This window comes from Hypanus sabinus, chromosome 7 (genome assembly GCF_030144855.1).
Source record: "Hypanus sabinus isolate sHypSab1 chromosome 7, sHypSab1.hap1, whole genome shotgun sequence".
NCBI classification, from domain to species: domain Eukaryota; kingdom Metazoa; phylum Chordata; class Chondrichthyes; order Myliobatiformes; family Dasyatidae; genus Hypanus; species Hypanus sabinus.
The window spans coordinates 12978866-13004071 of NC_082712.1; the positions used below are offsets into that span (position 1 = coordinate 12978866).

The following is a 25206-nucleotide window of genomic DNA, read 5'->3' on the forward strand; positions in this document are numbered from 1 at the left end:
AGGTAAACAGGTTAGCAGAGCGATGCACCATTAATAACTCTCGGAGACAGGAGGCGAACGATAGGCTTTTATTAGCTGCAAGAGACCACGATTAGCAGCAAGAGACAACCACACAACATCCTGGAGACTGAGGGAGGAGCAGTGCCTCCAATCGCCTTTATACAGGGGTCTGTGGGAGGAGCCAGAGGAGCAGTCAGCAGAGGGGTGTGTCCAGACAGGTATATGTAGTTCACCACACAGAGTATATGTGTGTATATATATAAGTAAATAAGGATCCCAAGCTTCCCAGCTCAGGAGATTATATGATACAGTCTTATGGTGGTATGGTAAGTAATCAGTTCAGTTCTGGAATTTGATTTGAGTGGAGTTGGAGAGAGAGATGGAGAGTGGGTTTGTCTTCCAAATGCCGTTGCAGATGCCGATCCTCCACGTCGTCCTCCTGCTCCCGAAACTTACAGTCACCAACTTGTGACCACAGAAAAGGGGAATGTTTCCATGGAAACGCTATCAACCCAGTCGAGGGTTAAACACACCGATAGCGTTCCTTTGTCCACACTGTGAGCAGAAACCCCACCCTCGTCATGAGCACACAAAGCTCACCAGTGTCCTCCTTGCCTCTGGCATCGTGTGTCTCCTGTGTGTCTTGTGTGTCTCATTAAAAAGTCAACTCTGACCTCTGACATCCCCCCAATACTTTCCAGGAAAAGTCTCTGGCTGTCTGCTCGATTATGCCTCTTATCATCTTGTTCACCTCTATCAAGTCGCCTCTCATCTTTCTTCACTCCCAAGAGAAAGTCTCCAGCTCGCTCAACCTTTCCTCATTAAACATCCTCTCTGGTCCAGGCAGCATCCTGGTAGATCTCCTTTACATCCTCTCGAAAGCTTCCTCATCCTTCCTGTAATGAGCGGAGTGGAACTGAACTTACTTGCTGCTGCAGGGACGATTTTCATTGCACGTCTGCCTACGTGTCTGCACAGGTGCAGTGAAAATCCAGTTGCCGTAGCAACACAGGCACAGAGCGTTGCATCAGAAAAGCGGCAATCAAGGTCAAGTTTATTGCCATCTGACTGTATACAGATACAGAACGTCAAGGGTGGTAATCTCGGGACTGCTGCCTGTGCCACGAGACAGAGAGGGTAGGAACAGGAAGTTATGGCAGATGAATGCGTGGCTGAAGAGTTGGTGCAGGGGGCAGGGGTTCTGATTTCTGGATCATTGGGATCTCTTCTGGGGAAGGTCTGACCTGTACAAAAAGGATGGGCTGCACCTGAACTGGAAAGGGACCAATATCCTGGCGGGCAGGTTTGCTGGAGCTATTGGGGAGGGTTTAAACTAGTTTGGCAGGGAGTGGGAATCAGAATGTGAGTGCAGAGATTAGGGTAGAAGTACAAGGGCATGATGCTATGTGTTCTGAGTTGGTGAGGAAGGACAGGCAGGGGACAAAACATAAATGTAGCCAGTTAGAGGGGTTGAGATGTGTCTATTTCAATACTAGGAGTATTAGGAATAAAGGGGATGAACTTCGAGCATGGATCAGTACATGGAACTACGATGTTGTGGCCGTTACTGAAACTTGGCTGGAGGAAGGGCAGGATTGGCTGATGCAGGTACCAGGGTTTAGGTGTTTTAAAAGGAACAGGACGGCAGGTAGAAAGTGGGGGGGGGGGTGGGTCGCATTACTGGTCAGGGACAGTATCACGGCTATAGAGGGGAGGACGCTGCAGAGGGAGTGTCCATTGAGTCGGTGTGGGTGGAAATCAGAAATAGGAAGGGATCAATCACTGTGCTGGGAGTAGTCTATAGGCCCCCAAATGGCCTTTGGGACAATGAGGAGCAGATAAGCAGGCAGATTTCAGAATGGTGCAGGAAATACAGGGTTGTAGTTATGGGTGATTTCAACTTCCCTCATATTGTGGGAATATGTGCGTTGTGCGTCGAGCGCGCACTTTAAAAGGCAGGACATCTTTTCAGAGCGGGCAGCGGAGTCTGTGGAAGCAGAGTCTTGGGCTTTGGCTAAGTGGGCTTCGGCGTAAGGGGACTTCGGTAAGCCTGTGTGATTGTTCGCTGAGGGGAAGAAGGTAAGGTCGCTAGGTGCTTTTTAGACTTATTCTATTAATCCAGTTCAGGTATGGGGGAGTGGTGTGCTCCGAATGCAGTATGTGGGAAGTCAGGGTCAACACAGTTGTCCCTGATGACCACACCTGCAAGAGGTGCGTCCAGCTGCAGCTCCTATCAGCCCGAGTTAGGGAGTTGGAGCGGGAGCTGGATGAACTACGGATCATTCGGGAGGCAGAGGCAGAGATAGATAGGAGTTATCAGGAGGTAGTCACACCAAAAAACCAAGAAGTAGGCAGATGGGTGACGGTCCAGAGAGGCAGGGGGAGCAGGCAGAGAGAGCAGAGCACCCATGCGGCCATTCCCACTAACAATAAGTATACCGTACTGGATACTGTTGATGGGGATGACCTACCAGGAATGAGTTGTAGTGGTCCTGCCTCTGGCACAGAGGTTGAACCCTCAACTAGAAAGGGGAGGAGGGAAGAGAAGAGAGCGATAGTTTTAGGGGATTCTATAGTTAGGGGGACAGATAGGAGATTTTGTGGGGCAGATCTGGAGTCTCGGATGGTATGTTGCCTCCCTGGTGCCAGGGTCCGGGACATCTCAGATCGGGTGCAGGCTATTCTTGAGAACGAGGGCATGAACCCAGATGTAGTGGTCCATGTAGGGACCAACGATATAGGTAAGGTGAGTGAGGGGGTCCTGCTTAGAGAGTTCAGGGAGTTAGGAGTGAAGCTGAAAGGCAGGACCTCCAGGGTGACAATCTCGGGATTGCTACCTGTGCCACGTGCGAGTGAGGCGAAGAATAGAATGATTATGCACATTAATACGAGGCTGAGAGCATGGTGCAGGAAGGAAGGGTTCAGGTTTTTGGATAATTGGTCTTTGTTCCAGGGACATTGGGATCTGTTTCGAAGGGACGGTCTACATCTGAACCGGAGGGGTACTAACATTCTTGCAGGAGTGTTTGCCAGTGCTGCTGGGGGGGGGGGAGGTTTAAACTAGATGTGCAGGGGGCAGGGATCCAGATCAAGAGGGTTGGTCAGAAGGAGCATGGGGTTAAATGTGTAGAAGGTTTGGGTGATCTTGAGAAGGTCATCAAAATTCAGGGTGCAATTAGCCCGATGGAAGTTCAAGGAGCTGGGTTAGGTACAGTAGACAGTGTTTTAAACAAAGAGAGGAGGAATGGGCTAAGAATTCTATACTTGAATGTGCGTAGTGTCAGAAATAAGACAGATGAGCTTGAAGCTCGGATGAAAATGGGGAACTACGATATTGTTGGGATAACGGAGACATGGCTGCAAGGGGATCAGGCCTGGGAATTGAGTGTACCAGGGTATACGTGCTAACGTAGAAACAGAAATATGGGAAGAGAGGGTGGGGTGGCCCTGTTGGTGAGGAATGAGATTCAATCCTTAGCAAGAGGTGACTTGGGAACAGGGGAAGTAGAGTCTGTGTGGATTGAGCTGAGGAACAGTAAGGGTAAAAAGACCCTAATGGGTGTTGTGTACAGGCCCCCAAACAGTAGCATGGATATTGGGTACAAGTTGATTAGGGAGTTAACATTGGCATGTGCTAAAGGTAATGCAGTCGTTATGGGAGATTTCAACATGCAGGTGAACTGGGAGAATCAGGTAGGTGCTGGACCCCAGGATAGGGAGTTTGTGGAGTGTCTAAGGGATGTATTTTTGGAACAGCTTGTGCTTGAGCCAACCAGGAACGAGGCTATTTTGGACTTGGTGATGTGTAATGAACAGGAATTGATAAGTGATCTTGAAGTAAAGGAGCCATTAGGATGTAGTGATCATAACATGATAAGTTTTCATCTACAATTTGAGAGGGATAAGGGCAGATCAGAGGTGTCAGTGTTGCAATTAAATAAAGGAGACTACGGAGCCATGAGGGAAGAGCTGGCCAAAGTTAAATGGGCGGATGCCCTGGCAGGAAAGACAGTGGATCAGCAGTGGCAGATATTCTTGGGCATAATACAAAAGATGCAAAAGCAGTTCATTCCAATGAGAAGGAAGGATTCAAAGAGGGGGAAGGGGCCACAGTGGTTGACAAAGGAAGTCAGAGATTGTATTGCATTAAAGAAAAAGAAGTATGACAGGGCTAAGATGAGTGGGAATACAGATGATTGGGAAAGTTTTAAGGAACAGCAGATCTTAACTAAAAAAGCAATACAGAGAGAAAAAATCAGGTATGAGCTCAGTCTAGCCAGGAATATAAAAGGGGATAGCAAAAGCTTTTTTTAGCTATGTGAAGAGAAAGAAGATAGTTAAGAACAATGTTGGCTCCTTGAAGAATGAATTGGGAGAAATTGTTATGGGAAACAGGGAAATGGCAACAGAATTTAATGCGTACTTTAGATCTGTCTTCACCAGGGAGGACATAAGCAATCTCCCAGATGTATGGATGGGCCAGGGTCATAAGATATCAGAGGAATTGAGACAGATTGACATTCGGAAAGAATCTGTGATGAGTAGACTGGTAGGAATGAAGGCTAATAAATCCCCGGGTCCGTTTGGTCTGCATCCAAGGGTTCTAAAAGAGGTGGCTCAGGAAATTGCGGATGCATTGGTAATCATTTTCCAATGTTCCTTAGATTCAGGATCAGTTCCTGAAGGTTGGAGAGTGGCTAGTGTTATCCCACTTTTCAAGAAGGGAGGGAAGGAGAAAATGGAGATCTATCGCCCTGTTAGCATAACGTCAGTCATGGGGAAGATGCTTGAGTCCATTATTAAGGACGAAACAGTGGCACATCTAGATGGCAGAAATAGGATTAGGCTGAGCCAGCATGGATTTACCAAGGGCAAATCATGCTTGACTAATCTGTTGGAGTTTTTTGAGGTTGTAACAAGGATGTTAGATGAGGGTAAGCCAGTGGATGTTGTATACCTAGATTTCAGAAGGCATTCGATAAGGTGCCACATAGGAGATTGGTGAGTAAAATCAGAGCTCATGGCATTGGGGGCAGGGTTTCAACATGGATAGAAAACTGGTTGGCAGATAGAAAGCAAAGGGTATCAGTGAATGGGTGTTTCTCGGACTGACTGGAGGTGACTAGTGGGGTACCACAGGGCTCTGTATTGGGACCACAGCTCTTTACGATTTATGTCAATGATTTAGATGAGGGCATTGAAAACTATATCAGCAAGTTTGCTGACGATACTAAACTGGGTGGCAGTGTGACATGCGAAGAGGACGTTAGGAGAATACAGGGAGACTTGGATAGGCTGGGTGAGTGGGCAGATACTTGGCAGATGTCATTCAATGTGAATAAATGTGAAGTTATCCACTTTGGAATCAGGAACAAGAGGGCAGAGTATTGTCTGAACGGTGTAGAGTTAGGTAAGGGAGAAATGCAAAGAGACCTAGGAGTCTTAGTTCACCAGTCAATGAAGGTGAATGAGCAAGTGCAACAGGCAGTGAAGAGGGCAAATGGAATGTTGGCCTTTGTTACAAGGGGAATTGAATACAAGAGCAAGGATGTCCTTTTGCATTTGTACAGGGCCCTGGTGAGACCACACCTGGAATATTGTGTACAGTTTTGGTCTCCAGGTTTAAGGAAGGACATTCTGGCAGTTGAGGAAGTGCAGCGTAGATTCACTAGGTTGATTCCTGGGATGGCAGGGCTGTCTTACGCAGAAAGATTGGAGAGATTGGGCTTGTACACGCTGGAATTGAGGAGATTGAGAGGGGATCGGATTGAAACGTTTAAGATAATTAAAGGATTTGATAGGATTGAGGCAGGAAATATGTTCCAGATGTTGGGAGAGACCAGTACCAGAGGGCATGGATTGAGAATAAGAGGTCAGTTATTTAAAACAGAGTTGAGGAAGAGCTTCTTCTCCCAGAGAGTTGTGGAGGTGTGGAATGCACTGCCTCGGAAGACGGTGGAGGCCAATTCTCTGGATGCTTTCAAGAAGGAGCTAGATAGATATCTGATGGATAGGGGAATCAAGGGATATGGGGACAAGGCAGGGACTGGGTATTGATAGTGAATGATCAGCCATGATCTCAGAATGGCGGTGCAGACTCGAGGGGCCGAATGATCTGCTTCTGCACCTATTGTCTATTGTCTATTGTCTATTGACTGGCACCTCCTGACTGCAAGATGGATAGATGGGGCTAAATTTGTCAGGTGTGTTCAAGAAGGATTCCTGACAGAGTATGTGGACCGGCCGATGAGAGGAGAGGCTTAACTGGATCTGGTTCTGGGTAATGAACCTGGTCAGGTGACAGACCTCTTGGTGGGGGAGCATTTTGGTGAGAGTGACCACAACTCCCTTAGCTTCAGCAGAGCTATGGAAAAGGATAAAAACAGACAAAATGGGAAAGTGCTTAACTGGGTAAGGGCTAATAATGAAGGGATGGTGTAGGAACTAGCGAGAGTAAATTGGAAACAGATGTTCAAGGGTGAAAGCACAGAAGTAATGTGGGAGAAGTTTAGGGACCAGTTGTGCTGGGTTCAGGATAGGTTTGTCCCACTGAGACAAGGAAAAAATGGTAGGAAAAGGGAACCGTGGCTGACAAAACACGTGAGGCAACTCGTCTAGAGGAAGAAGGAAGCATATGTTAGATATAAGAAGCAGGAAGCAGGAGGGACTCATGAGAAATATAGGGTAGCCTGGAAGGAGCTTAGGAAAGGACATGGGAGAGCTCGAAGGGGGCATGAGAGGACCTAGGCATGTAGGATTAAGGAGAACCCCAAAGTGTTCTATGCATATGTGAAGAACAGAAGGGTGACAAGAATGAAGGTGGGACCCCTAAAGGATAAAGCAGGCAACATGTGCCTGGACGCGGAGGAGGTTGGGGAGGTCCTAAATGAATACTTTGCTTCAGTATTCACAAGTGAAAAGGACCTTGATCAGGATGAGATCGAAGTAGAGTGGGCCTGTGTGCTGGACAATGTGGAGATTAAGGAAGAAGAAGTATTGGATCTTCTTAAAAACATCAAGATTGATTAGTCCCCAGGGCTGGATGTGATATACCCCAGGTTGCTGAAGGAAGTGAGAGAAGAGATCACAGGAGCATTAGCTATGATCTTTGAATGCTCTTGGCTGCAGGGGAGGTGACGGAGGATTGGAGAATGGCAAATGTAATTCCCTTGTTTAAGAAAGGTAATAGGGATCCACCTAGGGCAACCAACATACTCTTTACCTAAATTAGTGCAATCCTTTGAACAATATAGTCAATTATCAGGATACAAGATCAACATAGATAAAACCCAATTACTTTCATATAACTATAGCCCACTAAGAGAAATTGAAAGTCGATATCCCTGGACATGGCACACAGAGTCTTTCAAATATTTGTACATCATTATGCCAAAAGATTTGGCAAAATTATCAGAATGTAATCATCAGCCTTTAAATAAAAAAAAGTAAGGAAGATGTGGCAAGATGGAACCAGATTCCTTTTTTCAGTTGAAGTTCAAGGATTGAGTCTATTAAAATTAATATACTGCCCAGACTGTTATATCTCTTTAAGACCCTACCAATAGAGATGAATCAAAATCAATTCAATGAACAAGATGTTATCAAGGTATATTTGGCAGAGTAAAAGGCCTAGAGTTAGTCTCAAAACTTTGCAATTAGCAAAGGAAAAGAGGGGATGGGGCCCACCTTCTCTTAAAGATTATTATTTTGCAGCACTGTTGACAGCTGTGATATGTTGGTATAACCCATCGTATGACACTCAATGGAAAAACCATTGAGGAGCGGGCACTTCTGATCCCCATACAAGCAATTTTGGCTGATAACACCCTGCAAAGGTACATAAATACTATTGATAACCCATGGGTGAAATTGATTCTTCAAATATGGAATATAATCTAGAGGATGATATTGCAATTCTTAAATGGTGTGCATATGACTCGGATTTTACACCAAATAAATTGGATGCTAGATTTAAGGGCTGGACAGCTAAAGGAATAACAGTTCTTTGCAACATAATAAAAGAAGGAACACTGTTCAGTTTTGAAATGCTTAAAGAGAAACAGAAAAAACAAGATTTTTATCAGTATTTACAGATGTGACAATATGTTAATAAGATGCTTAAAAATATAACCAAGGCAAGTACATGCTTGATAGAGCTATTTAGAAAAACATATAATTCAGATAATAGTAGTCGAATCATTTCAAGCATGCATAAGGGGTTGTCAAATCTTAAAATACATTCGACTTCATACATTAAAACAAAATGGGAGAAGGAAGGAGGGATAATTATATCTGAGGAAGAATGGACAATATGGAGATATCAATGGAAGTGTTCCAGTTCACAGAAATGGAGGGAGTTTGGATGGAAAAACTTGATAAGATATTTTATTACACCCTCTCAGAAATCCCATTATGATAGTAACCTCCCTGTTTGCTGGAGAAATTGTGGAAATCAAAATGCAAATCATATTTTTTGGGACTGCCCTGTTATCAAAGACTATTGGAGGGGGATACACAATGCCCTTCAAGACACCTTTAAATGTGAAATATCCTTAGAGAGTAAAGATCATATATTTTGGATATATACCTCAAGAATGGTTGAAAAGAGATAAACGTTTAATGAATATACCGTTGGTGGCTGGTAAAAAGACTCTTCCTAGGAAATGGTTATCACAGGAGAGCCCAACTTTAAATGCATGGATGGAAATTACAATGGACATTTACAAAATGGAGAAGATAACAGCATCTGTTAATCATAAGCTGGAACAATTTGATTCATACTGGGAAAAATGGTTTAACTACATAATGCCTCATAGGCCTGATTTTATTCTCACAAATCAATCCGTGTACATACATCTACTGATGCTTCTGGACACATCATCAGTGATGTTCCTGGAATCATCGGGTGTTTCAGGTTTTTCAACATCATACACCCTCCTCCAGGTGACCCAGCCGGGGCTGATCAGACCCCAGCTTGTGTCCAGATGGCTAGCTACACATGACTCCATGGCTCCACTCTCTTGAGCCACAGCCACCTTGAGGTCCTCTCTGCCGCATCGGTGGTACTGTGGATGGCTGTCCACTTCCTCTCTCCCTCGATGCCCAAATTGCCATCGGCTCTGGCTAAGGAATGGGCTGCAAATCCCCTACAACCAACTTCCACTGGGAGACACCTTGCTCTCCATCCAGCCTGCTGGCAGTTGCTGACCAGTCCTGCATACTTAGATAGCTTCCTTTCAAAGGCCTCTTCCAAGTGATCTTCCCATGGGACTGTCAGCTCCAGCATCACCACCAGCTTCGTAGGCTCAGACACAAGGACAATGTCAGGTCACAGGGTGGTGGCAGCAATATGGTTGGGGAAATTCAGCTGCCTTTCGAGGTCCACCAACAGCTGCCAGTCTCTTGCAGAGGTCAGGATACCTGCAGATGTTCTTTTGGCGGCTATTGGCTGCTCTCCAGCTCTTACAAAGGCAATGGTCTGCTTGGAGGGTCAGGACCGCTTTGCCCACTCCACTCCTGTGCTGATGGCTTCAGTGATGGTCTTCATGCCTCCATCGGTACCGTCCCTCACCTAGTGCTCTTGTGCAGCTGCTGAGGATGTGCTCCAGGGTTCCTCGCTTGGAACACAGTGAGCACACTGATGGCTCTGCTTTGCCCCATGTGTGCAGGTTTGATGGGCTTGGAAGCACATCGTACACCGCCTGGATGAAAAATTGGATGCAGTGTGGCTCGGCTTTCCAAAGCTCATGAATATGTTGTAAAAAAAGATCACTCCCTAGTTATACATGGTTTTTTTCCTTTTGCTTGTTTTTTCTTTCCTCTCTTTTCTATAAGGGTATACCTCAGATAAATACTATGTGATTTGTGATATATATGATTATATGATATATATGCACAATGTCTGAAATACATCTTATGGAAATGTTTGTTTGATGATGAACTTCAATAAAAAAATTACAAAAAAATGGTAATAGGGAGAATCCTGGGAACTATAGACTGGTGAGTCTTATGTCAGTGGTCTGAAAACTATTGGAAAGGATTCTTAAGGATAGGATCTACGAGTATTTGGAGAAGTACAGTCTACTCAAGGATAGTGAACATGGCTTTGTGAAGGGAAGGTTGTGCCTCACAAGCCTGATTGAGTTTTTTGAAGAGGTAACAAAAGGAATTGATCAGGGTAGGGCAGTAGATGTGGTCTACATGGATTTTAACAAGGCATTTGACAAGGTCCCCCATGAGAGACTCATCAAGAAAGTCATGAGGCATGGGATCAGTGGAACCTTGGCTGTTTGGATAAAAAATTGGCTTACAAGAAGAAAGCAGAGGGTAGTAGTGGAAGGAAAGTATTCTGCCTGGAGGTCGGTGATAGAGTTCGATCCGGATAAGTGTGAGTTGATGCATTTTGGAAGGACAAACCAGAAGACTGAGTACAGGATTAATGGTCAGTTAATTAAGAATGCGGATGAACAAAGGGACCTTGGGGTTCAAATCCATACATCCCTCAAGGTCGCTGCGCAGGTTGATAGGGTAGTTAAGAAGGCCTATGGGATGCTAGGCTTCATTAATAGGAGGACTGAGTTCAAGAGTAGAGAGGTCATGTTGCAACTCTACAAATCTCTGGTGAGACCACACTTAGAGTATTGTGTTCAGTTCTGGTTACCTCATTATAGGAAGGATGTGGAAGCTATGGAGAGGGTGCAGAGGAGATTTACCAGGATGTTGCCTGGATTGGAACACAAGTCTTATGAGGCAATGTTAGCAGAGCTGGGACTTTTCTCTTTGGAGCTTAGAAGGATGAGAGGGGACTTGATAGAGGTCTAAAGATCATGAGAGGCATAGATAGAGTGGATAGTCAGTACCTGTTTCCCAGGGCACCAATAGCAAACACCAGAGGGCATATGTACAAAGTTAATGGAGGGAAGTTTAGGGGAGACATTGGGGTAAGTTTTTTTTTATTAGAGGGTAGTGGGTGCCTGGAATGACTTGCCAGGGATGGTGGAGGAGGCTAAAACATTTGGGGTATTTAAGAGCCTCTTGGACATGCACATTGATAAAAGAAAAATAGAAGGTTACGGGGTAGTGTGGGTTTAGTACTTTTTTAAAGGAATATATGGGTCGGCACAACATCCAGGGCTGAAGGGCCTGTACTGTGTTGTAGTATTCTAGTGTTCTAGTGAAACCACCTTCTTCCGGATCAAGGTGCACTCACAAAACATAAGAAAGTTGAACATTTTCAGTACATTAAGTATTACACTGGAGAGGATTCACTGTAGAATTCTCTGTCAAACACACCAGCTCAGGTTGTTGAACACTTTCAGTAAGGTAAGTATCACACTGGAGTGGATTCAGTGTAGAAGAGATTCAAGTACAGATGAAGATCATGTTCATTGTCATCTGACTGTACATCTCCACAACAAAATGTAACAGCGTTCCTCTGGAGCACAATGCACCCAGAAAACATCTACGGTATCACATCACACACAGCTCATAATGCAAAATATTCCCACAGCTAAGTTAATAAGTTAATGACTAATGCCATTACACTGGACTGACTGGTGTTGTTATACTGTATTGATCAGTATTATTACTCTGTATTGATTAGGCTGTAACAGTATAGTGACTAGTGTTGTTATACAATACTGACTGGTGTTGTTTCATTGTGGTGATTGTGTTGTCACACTGTACTAATTAGTGTTGTTATACTGCAGTGACTAGTGTTTTTACACTGTACTGAGTAGTGTTATAATTCTGTAGTGACTAGTGCTATGACACTGTTATGCCTAGTGTTATGCTGTTGTGACTAGAGATGTTACTCTGCAGTGAGTAGTGTTATTACACTTTAGTGAATAGAGTGGTCACACTACAGTGACTAGTGTTGTTACAATGTAGTGACTGATGTTCTTACACAGTACTGGTTAATGTTGTTATACTTCAGTCATTAGCATTATTGCACAGTAGTGACTAGTGTTGTTACACTGCACTGATTAGTGTATTCACACTATAGTGATTAGTATTGTTGCACTGTACTGACTAGAGTTGTTACACTGTACTGATTAGTGTTATCACACTGTACTGATTAGTGTTGTTACACTGAAGTGACGTCGTACAGTGACTGTACCTACTGGTGGTGTTACACTGTAATGGCTAGTGTTGTTACACTGTACTGATTGGTGTTATACTGTACTGATCAGTGTTGTTACACTGTACTGATTGGTGTTGTTACAGCGTATTGATCTGTGCTGTTTCACTGTAATGGCCAGTGTTTCACTGTACTGATTGGTGTTGTTAGACTGTACTGATTGGTGTTGTTAGACTGTACTGATTGGTCTTGTTACACTCCACTGATTAGTGATGGTGTCAATTGGTTCAACAACTGAATGTCTGAAGGGAATTAGCTGTTCCTGAACGTGGTGGTGTGAGATTTAGGCTTCTCTGCCTCCAGTCCGATGGGGCTGTTTTATATTCGAAAGAGTTTCCCTAGTTTGAACAGTTTGCAATGAGTGAGACACATGTGGGGGTCTTTTCCTTTGGGTGGTCACGGAGGGGAGTATTTATTGCTTTGTTGGCTGGAAATTTTGTCAGTGGTTAAACATGTTTGGTGGGGGTTAACTGATATATTCAGGCACCTGTCCTTCCCTCAGCTCCCGGCGAGAGTGTTCCAGTGCTGAACGGGACTGAAGGAGCTTCGGCCACGTTACCCTGTGTGTTCACACGGCCCCCGCAGAACCTCACCGCACACACGGTGACGTGGATGAGGAAGGATCCCTACCGACACATCGTCACCTTCAGGCATTATGAAAACGGATCGTGGGCAGTGGAAAACGGAGTGACGCGGTACAAGCTCGTCGGGGACCCAGAGCTGGGAAACGCCTCGACCAGGATAAAGCAGCTGAGAGTGGAGGACAGTCACAGCTACCTGTGTCTGGCTGAGTTCAGGAAAAGCCAGCATGATTATTATCATTGGCCTCGCGGAGACCGCGTCAAACCCCCATATATGCATGTGATCCAGAGTGAGATCCAGCTGCAGGTCACCCCAGGTAAGAAACCACTGACAGATTCTGCAGGGTATGGGGAGGGTGGGGGGAAGCCTGCTACCATTATCCTTTCTCTAATCAATCCCCACCCCCGAGTTTATCTGTCTGTCCCCGAGTGAGATCTGACTGTAGATCAGACCCGGAAAAGAACCCGTCGCCACATTCAAGTTCAAGTTTAATTGTCAATCAGCCACACGTGCATACAGCAAAACAAAACAGTGTTCCTCCAGGACAAAGTGTAAAGCAGAGTAGCAACAGCACACAGTACACATCGTTACGAGGCAGAAAAGCATACAGTCACAAAAAGACATAATATTGCCCAAGTTCCTGAGTGGTCTGGCTTGGAGCTGGATGGTAGATTGGATATTGTCCTGGTCCAGCTTGTCTCTCACTAAGTGAACACTGGGGGCAGCACTGAGCAAAAGAGGAAGGCAGCACCGATGGGAGGGGCCTGTCCCCAACCCACGACGGACTCCAGCACGTCCACAGAGGCCTCTGCTCTCTCCCACACCATCTCGGCATCTTCTGCAGTGTTCAGGGATGGGTCGGAACCTCCAGCATCCATTGTATTCTGTGTCCAGACTCCAGGGATGAATGTTATATCGGCCACTCCCAGCCTCAGCTGGTGATGAGTTCCATTTCCCCACCACAACTCCATCTCAGACGGTCCTTCACACAGGGCGGCCCCCAGAACTTCAATGGACCCCCTGGCGGGGCCTTGCCTGAGCTTGGGAGGAATGAGTGGAGTTCTAACGGAGGATCAGGAAGCTTCCCAGAGAAGATGCACACTCAACGTTTCAGGAAGAGCTTCTTCCTTTCTGCCGTCGGATTTCTGAATGGACAATCAGAAAAGTGAGGACCAGCTCACTTTCTTCCCTATTTTTCCCTCTTTTGTGTTACTTATTTAATTTAAAATTATACATGTAGGTATATATTTCTTATTGAAATTTACAGTTTTTAATTAATATGTATTGCAATGTATAACAGGGTGTCAGGGTGAAGATACGTCTTTACCAAGGGAGGTGTAAGTCACTCCTTCCCTCCACTCATCTTCACTTTACCCTTGGGAGAGGTGTAGCCCCTGCTTCGCCCCCGATCAGGGTCACGTGAACCCATGGGATCAGGTGGTGGATGGTCATACAAGCAGCTGGTGCAGATCACAAATTCTGGTTATGTGACCACTGACACCAGGCAGACAATCTCTGAAGAGTATTGATAATGGCTGGGCTCACCCATCCCGGACAGACACTGCTCAGAAGAAGGTGATGGAAACCACCTCTGCAGAAAAATTGCCAAGAACAATCATGGTCATAAACAGGAAAAAATCTGCCGTTGCTGGAACTCCAGAGCAACACACACAAAATACTGGAGGAACTCAGCAGGCCGGGCAGCGTCTATGGGGAAAGGATCAAAGGTTCATTTTATTGTCAAAGTTTGCATGTAGAATACAACTCTGATATTCACCTTCTCCAGATAACCATGATATCCAGACAAACCATGGGATTTGTTACATGAAAAGACATCAACCCCACCAGACGAAAGAGAAAAGAAAAATCTCTCAAACCTCAAACCCTCCCCGCCTCCCTCCCTCGCAGAAAAGCCAAACAGATCACCCACCTGGAAGACAATCGTCAGAAGATCAAAAGCCCCAAGACCCCAACCCCCTCCCTCTCAAAAAATATAGGGCCGACAACACCAAACCCAACACCCTCTCCCCACACAGATCACCCACACAGAGAAGCCAACAAGAACATCAGACACCAATCCGTAAATGCTCCCTCACACAAAAAACAATACATAATCCCTCTAGAATCCCAACCCACCAATCAGCAACAGGAACATCAATCCCTAACCCCTCCCTCACACAAAGAACAATCCATCAACCCTCTAGAACCCCAACCCACCAATCAGCAACAAGAAAGAAAACAGAAACTGAAGGAGAGCAAAATAAACTACAGCCCAACAGCCACATCAATCTCAGAATTTCAAACATTCCTCCCACCAGAATTGAGTAAACAGTCGATGTTTTGTGCTGAGACTCTGCATCGGAACTCATGAAAGGGCCTGTTCTGCACGGTGTGAGTCCTGATGAAGGGGTCAGCCTGAAACTTCAGCTGTTTACTCTTCTCCAGAGATGCTGCCTGGCCTGTTGAGTTCCTCCACCATTTTGTGTGTGTTCATCATGGTTAAGAGACTGTGATTGCCCACATCACACAACACAGCACATACCGATGATGATGATCGCAATGTACTGCTGCACAAAACACAAGCCGGTGAAATTATCCTAATCCCGATTGCGATTCTGCAGAATGTCAGGGGGAGGAGGCAGACAGGACACGATCACAGGGCTCAACCTGTCACATTGATCCATAAGAAGATAAGAAATAAGAGCAGAATTTGGCCATCCGGCCCATCGATCTTGCCCCGCCATTCAATAAGATCATGGCTGATCTGTCTGTAAACTCAGCTCCATCTCCCTACCTTTCCCCCCAAACCCTTAATTCCCTTATTATGTAAAAACCTATCTAAGTGTTTCTTAAATATATTTAGTGAAGAAGCCTCAAATACTTCACTGGGCAGAGAATTCCACAGATTCACCACTCTCTGGGAAAAACAGTTTCTCCTCATCCCCATCCTAAATCTTCTCTCCGAATGTTGAGGCAATGCCCCCTAGTTCTAGTCTCACCTACCAATGGAAACAACTTTCCTGCTTCTATCATATCTATCCCTTTCAAAATTTTGTATGTTTCTCAATTCGCCTCTCATTCTTCTGAACTCCAGAGAGTATAGTCTTGGGCGACTGAATCTCTCCTCACAGGTTAACCCCTTCATCAAGGCAGAAGCCAGCACCCCACCGTGGATTCTGTCTGCACTTCTCACCATCTCTGTGAAACAGAATGCAAAATCAGAGACCCTCCCATCCACCCTGGACATTCTCTCTTCGGCCCTCTCCCACTGGGCAGAAGATACAACAGCCTGGATGCACGGACCACCAGGCTGAAGGACAGCTTTTATCCTACAGTTATAACTACGGAGTGGTCCCCCAGTACGATAAGATGGACTCTCCACCTCATTATTTATTTGTTTATTCATTTAGAGATACAGCACGGAACAGGCCCTTCCGACCCAACGAGCCACACCACCCAGAAACCCACCTATTGAACCCACGACGATTTACAATGACCAATTAACCGATGAGCCGGTCTGTCCTTAGACTGTGGGAGGAAACCGGAGCACCCGGAGGACACAGCTTCAGGATAGAACAATGTCCCTTTAGAACAGAGTTGGGGGGAAATTATTCAGCCAGACGGTGGTGAATCTGAGGAACTTGTTGCCACAAATGACAGTGAAGGTCAAATCGTGGTCTTTAAGTGGAGGTTGAGAACTTCTTGATTAGAAAGGACATCAAATTTTATGGGAGATGGCAGTAGAATGGAGTTGAGAAGAATAACAGACAGACAGACATACTTTGTTGATCCCGAGGGAAATTGGGTTTTGTTACAGCCGCACCAACCAAGAATAGTGTAGAAATATAGCAATATAAAATCATATATAATTAAATAATAATAAGTTAATCATGCCAAGTGGAAATAATTCCAGGACCAGCCTATTGGCTCAGGGTGTCTGACACTCCAAGGGAGGAGTTGTAAAATTTGATGGCCACCGGTAGGAATGACTTCCTATGACGCTCAGTGTTGCATCTCGGTGGAATGAGTCTCTGGCTGAATGTACTCCTGTGCCTAACCAGTACATTATGGAGTGGATGGGAGTCATTGTCCAAGATGGCATACAACTTGGACAGCATCCTCTTTTCAGACACCACCGTCAGAGAGTCCAGTTCCACCCCCACAACATCACTGGCCTTACGAATGAGTTTGTTGATTCTGTTGGTGTTTGCTACCCTCAGCCTGCTGCCCCAGCACACAACAGCAAACATGATAACAAACTGGACATGATGGAATGGCGGATAAATCTCGATGGACCGAATGGCCCAGACCTGCTCCTGTACCTTATGATCTATGGGCTCACTACAGGTTAAAACTTTTTGTACAAATGTTTAATTCTTGTCACTCTGATCTCTACATTCTTATTAATACCCTTTTTTTATTCCTTCACACACAAGTTATCATCTTTAGTAAAAATCTGCTGAATGATAAATTCATCTGCACAGCGACTGATTTTAATCAGTCCACATTATTGGTCTCTCCCTCTTTGCCCGAGTCTGGATTGACCTCTCTCACTTTCTCTTCAGGGACAGGCGCTTCTGAAACCGTGCTGATGTTGTGTAGCCCACTCGGACTGAAAACTCTCGCCCTTTTAGTGATGGGTGCCGTTCTCTACTGTGACAAACTCAGGTACTGTATGTACTAATGCTGAAGGCTCTTGCCGTGACGTGACTGAAATCCGATTCTCTCAGACAGTCGGTGGACGTTGGGAACTGGCTCAAATACTTGAGTCGACCCAGTCAATACTTGTCGTTTGCTGTTTGTGGGAGCACCGTAGAAAATACTCGTTGCATCATAAGAGAGACTCCTTCAGAAGAGTTTGTAGACTATTTAGCATTCTGAGATTCCTTTCGGATTAAACGTACCCGCTAAACAGCCACCAAATGATAGACAAATTTATGGATATGTAGGAGCAAATGAGAGAAAACCTGCAGATGCTGTAAATTAAAGCAATACACACAAAATGCTGGAGGAACTCAGCAGGCCAGGCAGCATCTATGGAAAAAGTACAATTGACGTTTCGGGCAGAGACCCTTTGGCAGAACTAGAGGAAAGGGTTAGGGCAACTGGCGCCCTTTGTTAGAAAGAATGTGAGCTCTTCCCATGTGCACGTCGGTTTCCCCGGGTGCTCTGGCTTCCTCCCATGGTCCAAAGATGTTCCAGTTATCAGATTAGTTGTTCATTGAGAACCGTCCTGTGATTAGGCTGAGATTACATCCCTGAGTTTCTGGGTGTCGCAACTTGGTGGGCCGTTGTATCTGTAAATAACAAAATGATAAAAAATAGATTGAGCTAAGAGAAGGCTGACAGGTTGGCATAACACCGAGGGCCGAAGGGCCTGTACTGTGCTGGAATGTTCTACATTCTAATTACAAATCTAATGTTGATGTGCACAAAAGGACACTCTGGAACCCAGAAGAAACAACAATACGGGAAAGTTTCGACTCTAGCCATCCCAAGTGCACTTGGGATCAGGTAGTGTAGTCAACCCAGGGTGAATTTGGTCTCTTGGTCTACACAAGACTAGTCCATGAGGCGAAATCCCTCAGAGATTTTGCACTCGACTGAATTTCTGTAGCCATCTCCCTCCACAATAATCCAGTTTAAACTGTTAGTGTATCAACTTCAAACATATTAACACTGAAAAGTATTCAAATGATTTCCATGTCTCTAATATCATTGATAATCAGTTTCCTCCTTAAATTACAGCCTCGATCTGTTACTGTCCCCAACACGTTTCATTTACTTAGTTCCTATGATTTTTGTATCCACTTCCCTCTCTTCCAGGTTCATCCCAAGAAATCTGATATTCAAATACCTGTATCCTAGAAATTGAGTCACAGACAGGATTAAATTCACTCTGCCATTCATAGAGGATTTTACTTTAGAATGGATATTCTGAGGGATTTCCAGAGCCAGAGGATGCTGAATCTGTGGAATTTACAGCCATAAATGCCTGTGGGAATACTTAAAACAGAGATTGATGGGTTCCTGAATAGTAAGGGTGTCAAAGATGATGGGATGAGGACAGGAGAATGGGGTTGTTAGGGATAATAAATCAACCACGATGGGATAGCAGAGCAGAATAGAAGGGCTGGATTTGAAAAGTCTGACGCTATTTCATATGCTCTTACGGTCTGAATCTAAGTACTACACTATTTTATCAATATTATCCTATAGCCGAAGACCATCTTCCTGTCAACAACATGACCTATGTTGTTATGTCACCGTAAAGTTTCCAACTGAATAAATGTTTGGGCTCATCTCCAGTTTTGTTATCAAACACTGATACTGACGACAAAATTTATTCTGTGAGAATACCCATTCACGTCTCGAGCCAAATCCTTTCCAAGGTTATAAGTGAATTGGGGGAGGGAGTTGGATGTGGTGTCATTGTATGATCTAGATTCGTGTTAACCGTTTCGTTCTGTCCACAGAAAGCGACGAGACTGATCCACCGCAGGAGACTGAGAAGACCGGTTTTCCAACCACAAGGTGCAGACGCAACGAGATCCAACGAGAACACCATGTTCCACGTGAAGAAATGTTATTTGTCTTTAATTGGCCTCTTCCTAGATTCACTCTACAACCTGTTTCAGAATTCTGGACTGAACATGCCAAATATGTAGAACCGGAGAACGATCGTAGATAGAGGCCGAATTAAGGCGGTGGTAAATGCTGCACAGACAGCAATCACTATTGGGCTTAAGACAGTGAGAGGGGCGTGTGGCCAATTGGTTAAGGCTTTGGGCTCGCGATCTGAAGGTCATCAGTTCGAGCCCCAGCCATGGCAGCATGCAACGCACTTAGCCCCACACTGCTCCTGCACGTTTATAGCCCAGTGGCAGTGGTTGGTGTAGTATGGACAGGAGAAGACAGTGAGTAGGTGTGAGGTAGACCTGCACTGGTCATCTTTTCTGAGTCTCAGTCTGGAAATTATCCTTGAGGGAATCTTAAACAAGGTCTCCCAAGTCATTTTGCTCCGCTGTATTTTTTTGTATTTTCTCTATTTTCACCCCATTTAAAAAAATAGTTAGCCTTTCATTTATTCTGCCAATGTGTATGACCATACACTTACCGACAATGCATTCCATCTCCACTTGTTTCCCCATTCTCCTAATCTGTCTGGGTCCTTCTGTAGTTGCTCCACTTCCTCAAACCCACCTTGCCTTCCACATATCTTCGTATCATCAGCAAAGTCTGCATCAAAGCCAACAATACTATCATCCAAGTCATTAACATATAATGTAATGGGCTCTGTGCAATATCACGAGTTACCGTCAGCCAACCAGAAAAGGCTCCCTTCATGCCTGAGGATCTCAGTGGGCTAGGCAGCATCTATGGAACAGAGTACGCAGTCGATGTTTCGGGACCCTTCATACCCTGATCTCTTTTATCCATGTTAGGATATTCGATGTAATACCATGGGCGAGTAGTTTGTTACACAGCTCCATGTGTGGCATCTTGTCAAAGGACTTCCAAAAATCCAAGTACACAAGATGAATTAATTTTCCGTTGTCTATCCTGCTCATACTTTCTCCAAAAAAATTCAAATATACTTGTCAGGCAAGATTTTACCTTGAGGAAACTGCTGACTACATGCTATGCTATCATGTGGCCTATAAATTCCTTTCTTCTGCTCTTCTCCTTTTTGAAGAGTGGAGTGATATTTGCAATTTTCCAGTCTTCCGGAATCATTCCAGAACCTGGTGTTTCTTGTGGGATCATTACTAATGACTCAAAGATCTCTTCGGCCACCCCTTTCAAAACTCTGGTGTGTACACCATGTGGTTCAGATGACTTTTCTACCTTCAGACCTTTCGGTTCCCAAGAACCTTCTCATTAACAATGGTAACTTCACATTCTTCATGACCCCTGAAACCTGGTCCACTCTCCTGTCCTATCATATTCCTTCTTCTTCGGCTCTTGACCTTCCCCAGCCATCTGGCTTCACCTCTCAGCTTCCTGCTGGCCCTCCCCTACCCCCACCTTTACACTCTAGCACCTTCCCCCCTTCCTTCTCAGTCCTGAAGAATGCTCATGACATTTTGCCATACTAGTTGGCTTCCTTTCTGATTGGATTTGTACTTGTGGTTTCATTGGAATTGTTCTTCTGGAGTGTAAATTTGCCTCAAACCACTATTGCTTCATCGCTGATAATAAATTTTGTCCTGTAAAATGTTTTCCAGTATTTCCCGTTCCACTAATGAACGATTCACAAACACAGCGGCTGAGCTTAGAATGTGGATCAGTGCTGAGATGTTGTGCCCATTAAAGATACTTCGATGGCTCGGGGCAGGAATGGCTACTTCGAATGCCAGGCTTTAGATGTTTCCGAAAGGACAGGGAAGGAGGAAAAAGAGATGAAGCCATGACACTGCTGATCGGAGATAGTGGCACGGCTGCAGAGAAGGAGGAAGTCATGGAGGGTGTCACAATGTGGGGGCAAGGGTGCTGGGGAAGGACCCAAATGCAGGACAAACACATTTTGTCGGGTTAACTAAATAGAGTTTATTACTACTTACAAGGAGAGCCGTGACGCAAGGATAGAACAGAGAGAAATCAAGGAGAGCAAAGTGGAACTGGGAATAGGTGTAATGAACAAAGACTCTGGCCCTGGACTAGGCTGGGACTCAGGGTCTGGGCTAGGACTTGGAGCTGGGACATCGCAGCCAGATCTCGGATCGCGGACCTTGGAGCCAGGACGTGATACTTAAACACAGGAGATAGAACACTGAGCGGGGTCTGCTCCTTAGACACAAGACATGGAGCCGGAACTCTTGTTCAGGAGGATTTAAACTAATGTGGCAGGGGGATGGGAACAAGTGCAGAGAGACAGAGAGGAGTAAAGTGAGGGTTGAAGCAAAAAGTAGTAAGGTGAAAAGTAAACGTGGCAGACAGGCAAATCCAGGGCAAAAATTAAAAAGGGCCACTTTTCAACATAATTGTATAAGGGCTAAGAATGTGGTAAAAACAAGCCTGAAGGCTTTGTGTGTCAATGCGAGGAGCATTCGTAACAAAGTGGATGAATTGAATGTGCAGATAGTTATTCATGAATATGATATAGTTGGGATCACAGAGACATAGCTCCAGGGTGAACAAGGGATGCGGGATGGTTTTCTGAACCAACATGTTGAGGAACCAACTAGAGACTAGGCCATTCTAGACTGGGCATTGAGCAATGAGGAAGGGTTAGTTAGCAATCTTGTCGTGCGAGACTCCTTGGGTAAGAGAAAAAGCAGCACGTCTGAGCACTGGGAGAAACTCAGAGTCCAGCAGAGGAGGACAAAGGGCTTAATTAGGAAAAGGGAAAAAAGATTATGAGTGAAAGCTGGCAGGGAACATAAAAACTGACTATAAAATCTTTTATTGATATGCGAAAAGAAAAAGATTGGTTAAGACAAATATAGGTCCCTTACAGTCAGAAACAGTCATGGGGAACAAGGACATGGCAGACCAATTGAATAACTACTTTGGTTCTGTCTTCAATAAGGAGGACATAAATAATCTTCCGGAAATAGTAGGGGGCCGAGGGTCTAGTGAGATGGAGGAACTGAGGGAAATACATGTTAGTAGGGAAGTGGTGTTAGGTAAATTGAAGGGATTAAAGGCAGATAAGTCTCTCGGGCCAGATGGTCTTTATCCCAGAGTACTTAAGGAAGTAGCCCAAGAAATAACAGATGCATTACTGATAATTTTTCAAAACCCTTTAGATTCTGGATTAGTTCCAGAGGATTGGAGGGTGGCTAATGTAACCCCACTTTTTAAAAAAGGAGGGAGAGAGAAACTGGGGAATTATAGACCGGTTAGCCTGACATCGGTGTGGGGGGAAAATGCTAGAGTTGGTTATGAAAGATGTGATAACAGCACATTTGGAAAGCAGTGAAATCATCAGACAAAGTCAGCACAGATTTGTGAAAGGTAAATCTTATAGAACCTTTTGAGGATGTAACTAGTAGAGTGGATGGGGAGAACCAGTGGATGTGGTATATTTGGATTTTCAAAAGGCTTTTGACAAGGTCCCACACAGGAGATTAGTGTGCAAACTTAAAGCACACAGTATTGGCGGTATGGCATTGATGTGGATAGAGTATTGGTTGGCAGACAGGAAGCAAACTGTGAGAATAAACAGGACCTTTTCAGAATGGCAGGCAGTGACTAGTGGGGTACCACAAGGCTCAGTGCTGGGACCCCAGTTGTTTACAATATATATTAATGATTTAGACAAGGGAATTAAATGCAGCATCTCCAAGTTTGCAGATGACATGAAGTTGGGTGGCAGTGTTACTTGTGAGCAGGATGCAGGGTGACTTGGATAGGTTAGGTGAGTGGGCAAATTCATGGCAGATGCAATTTAATGTGGATAAATGTGCAGTTATCCACTTTGGTGGCAAGAACAGGAAAACAGATTATTATCTGAATGGTGGCCGATTAGGAAAAGGGGAGGTGCAACGAGACCTGGGTGTCATTGTACACCAGTCATTGAAGGTGGGCATGCAGGTACAGCAGGTGGTGAAAAAGGCAAATGGTATGTTGGCATTCATAGCAAGAGGATTCTACTACAGGAGCAGTGGGGTTCTACTGTAGTTGTACAAGGCCTTGGTGAGACCACACCTGGAGTATTGTGAGCAGTTTTGGTCCCCTAATCTGAGGAAAGACATTCTTGCCATAGAGGGAGTACAGAGGAGGTTCACCAGATTGATTCCTGGGATGGCAGGACTTTCATATGAAGAAAGACTGGATCGACTAGGCTTATACTCACTGGAATTTAGAAGATTGAGAGGGGATCTTATTGAAACATATAATATTCTAAAGGGATTGGACAGGCTAGATGCAGGAAGATTGTTCCTGATGTTGGGGAAGTCCAGAACGAGGGGTCACAGCTTGTGGATAAAGGGGAAGCATTTTAGGACCAAGATGAGGAAAAACTTCTTCATACAGAGAGTGGTGAATCTGCAGAATTCTCTGCCACAGGAAACCGCTGAGGCCAGTTCATTGGCTATATTTAAGAGGGAGTTAGATACGCCCTTGTGGCTAAAGGGATCCAGGGGTATTGAGAGAAAGCAGGTACAGGGTTCTGAGTTGGATGATCAGCCATGATCATACTGAATGGCGGTGCAGGCTCGAAGGGCCGAATGGCCTACTCCTGCACCTATTTTCTCTGTTTCTTATTCACGGGACAGACTCAGACACAGGATAGAAAGCATTGAGCATGGAATCCTCCTTAGGCACTGGACAGAGTCGGGACTCTTCTTGACACAGGGCCAGGACCCCTTTGAAACACAGGACATGGATACGGAGACAACACAGCGATAGACGGTACTAAAACTGGGCACGTTTGCCCCAAGCAGCGGTGAGCTCTTGACTCACCCTGGCGGGTTAACCTTGCCGGACCTGCTCGGGATTGCTGGTACTTCCTTCAGGAGGAGACGTGGCTTGCTCCGGCTGGATGACTTTGACTCACACCAGCTTCGTTAACACTCACTCGCTGAACGGCTGAAGCCGGAAACTTATAAACTGCCGGTTCGGTCGCGAGTAAATTGCCTTTAATCACCAAGCCCAAGGGACACGGGAAAACCAGGAATTAAAGGAAAACAAGGATCCAACGGTCGGATCGTAACACAAACAAGGTAAATTTAAAGTGAACCCAATCCGGACCCTGACAGTATCCACCCCCCCCCCCCCCCAATGGGAGCCTCCAGGCGACCAACAGGTTTGCCCGGATTATCAATGACCCGGGTGGTGAAGAGGGTTTTGGTCGGCGGGCAAAACAGAACAACACCTTGCCCTTATATAACTGACGTATTTACCCCGTGGCTAAAGTGATAACTGGGACTTTGAGTCACTGTCTTGAATTGCACTCTGTGCGGGATTCTGGCTGACGAGAGTTTGAAAAAACAGTGTTTGTGTCTGCTGGGTCCATGTTCGGCGAGAGCGCTCTGTCACAATGTAGGAGCAAGGCTGCTGGGGAAGGACCCTGATGCACCATCAATAACTCTCGGAGACTGGAAGTGAACGATAGGCTTCTATTAGCAGCAAGAGGGAGCACGACATCTCGGAGACTGAGGGAGGAGCAGTGCCCCAATCGCCTTTATACAGGGGTCTGTGGGAGGAGCCACAGGAGCAGTCAGCAGAGGGGCGTGTCCAGATAGGTATGCATAGTTTATCACATTCACTCCCAACCTTTGTTTTAAAAGAGAGTCCCCACGGGGCGAAGTTTCTTACAAGTATATTTACAGGTCAAGTCTATCAGGCGGTCGAGTCTGTCGCTGCGATCTACGGAGCACCGGTGGTGATTGCACCGGAGATGGTGGTTTTGCTGGCTCTGGCCTGACTTGAGGTGCCAGCCCGTTAGGCATCAGTAATCCCTCATGCGTGTGCGTTGCAGCCGGTATGGGAGTGTCGTGAGGAGTCTGTGTAGGGCTTGGGGTGCACGGTCTCTCGTG

The 25206-nt window shown here is 45.4% G+C and overlaps 1 protein-coding gene across 2 annotated transcripts in view; it reads left to right on the forward strand.

Annotated features, from left to right (window-relative positions):
• The window catches only part of LOC132396285 (sialic acid-binding Ig-like lectin 10), a 31666-nt gene extending 10741 nt beyond the window's left edge, over positions 1 to 20925 (forward strand). For both annotated transcript variants that reach the window (XM_059973812.1, XM_059973811.1), the window contains exons 3-5: positions 12642 to 13037; positions 17287 to 17389; positions 19198 to 20925. In XM_059973812.1, coding sequence (XP_059829795.1) covers positions 12642 to 13037; positions 17287 to 17389; positions 19198 to 19213 — 515 coding nt within the window. In that variant the 3' untranslated portion in view covers positions 19214 to 20925. The remainder of the gene's footprint in view (positions 1 to 12641; positions 13038 to 17286; positions 17390 to 19197) is intronic.
• Positions 20926 to 25206: the final 4281 nt, after the last annotated feature.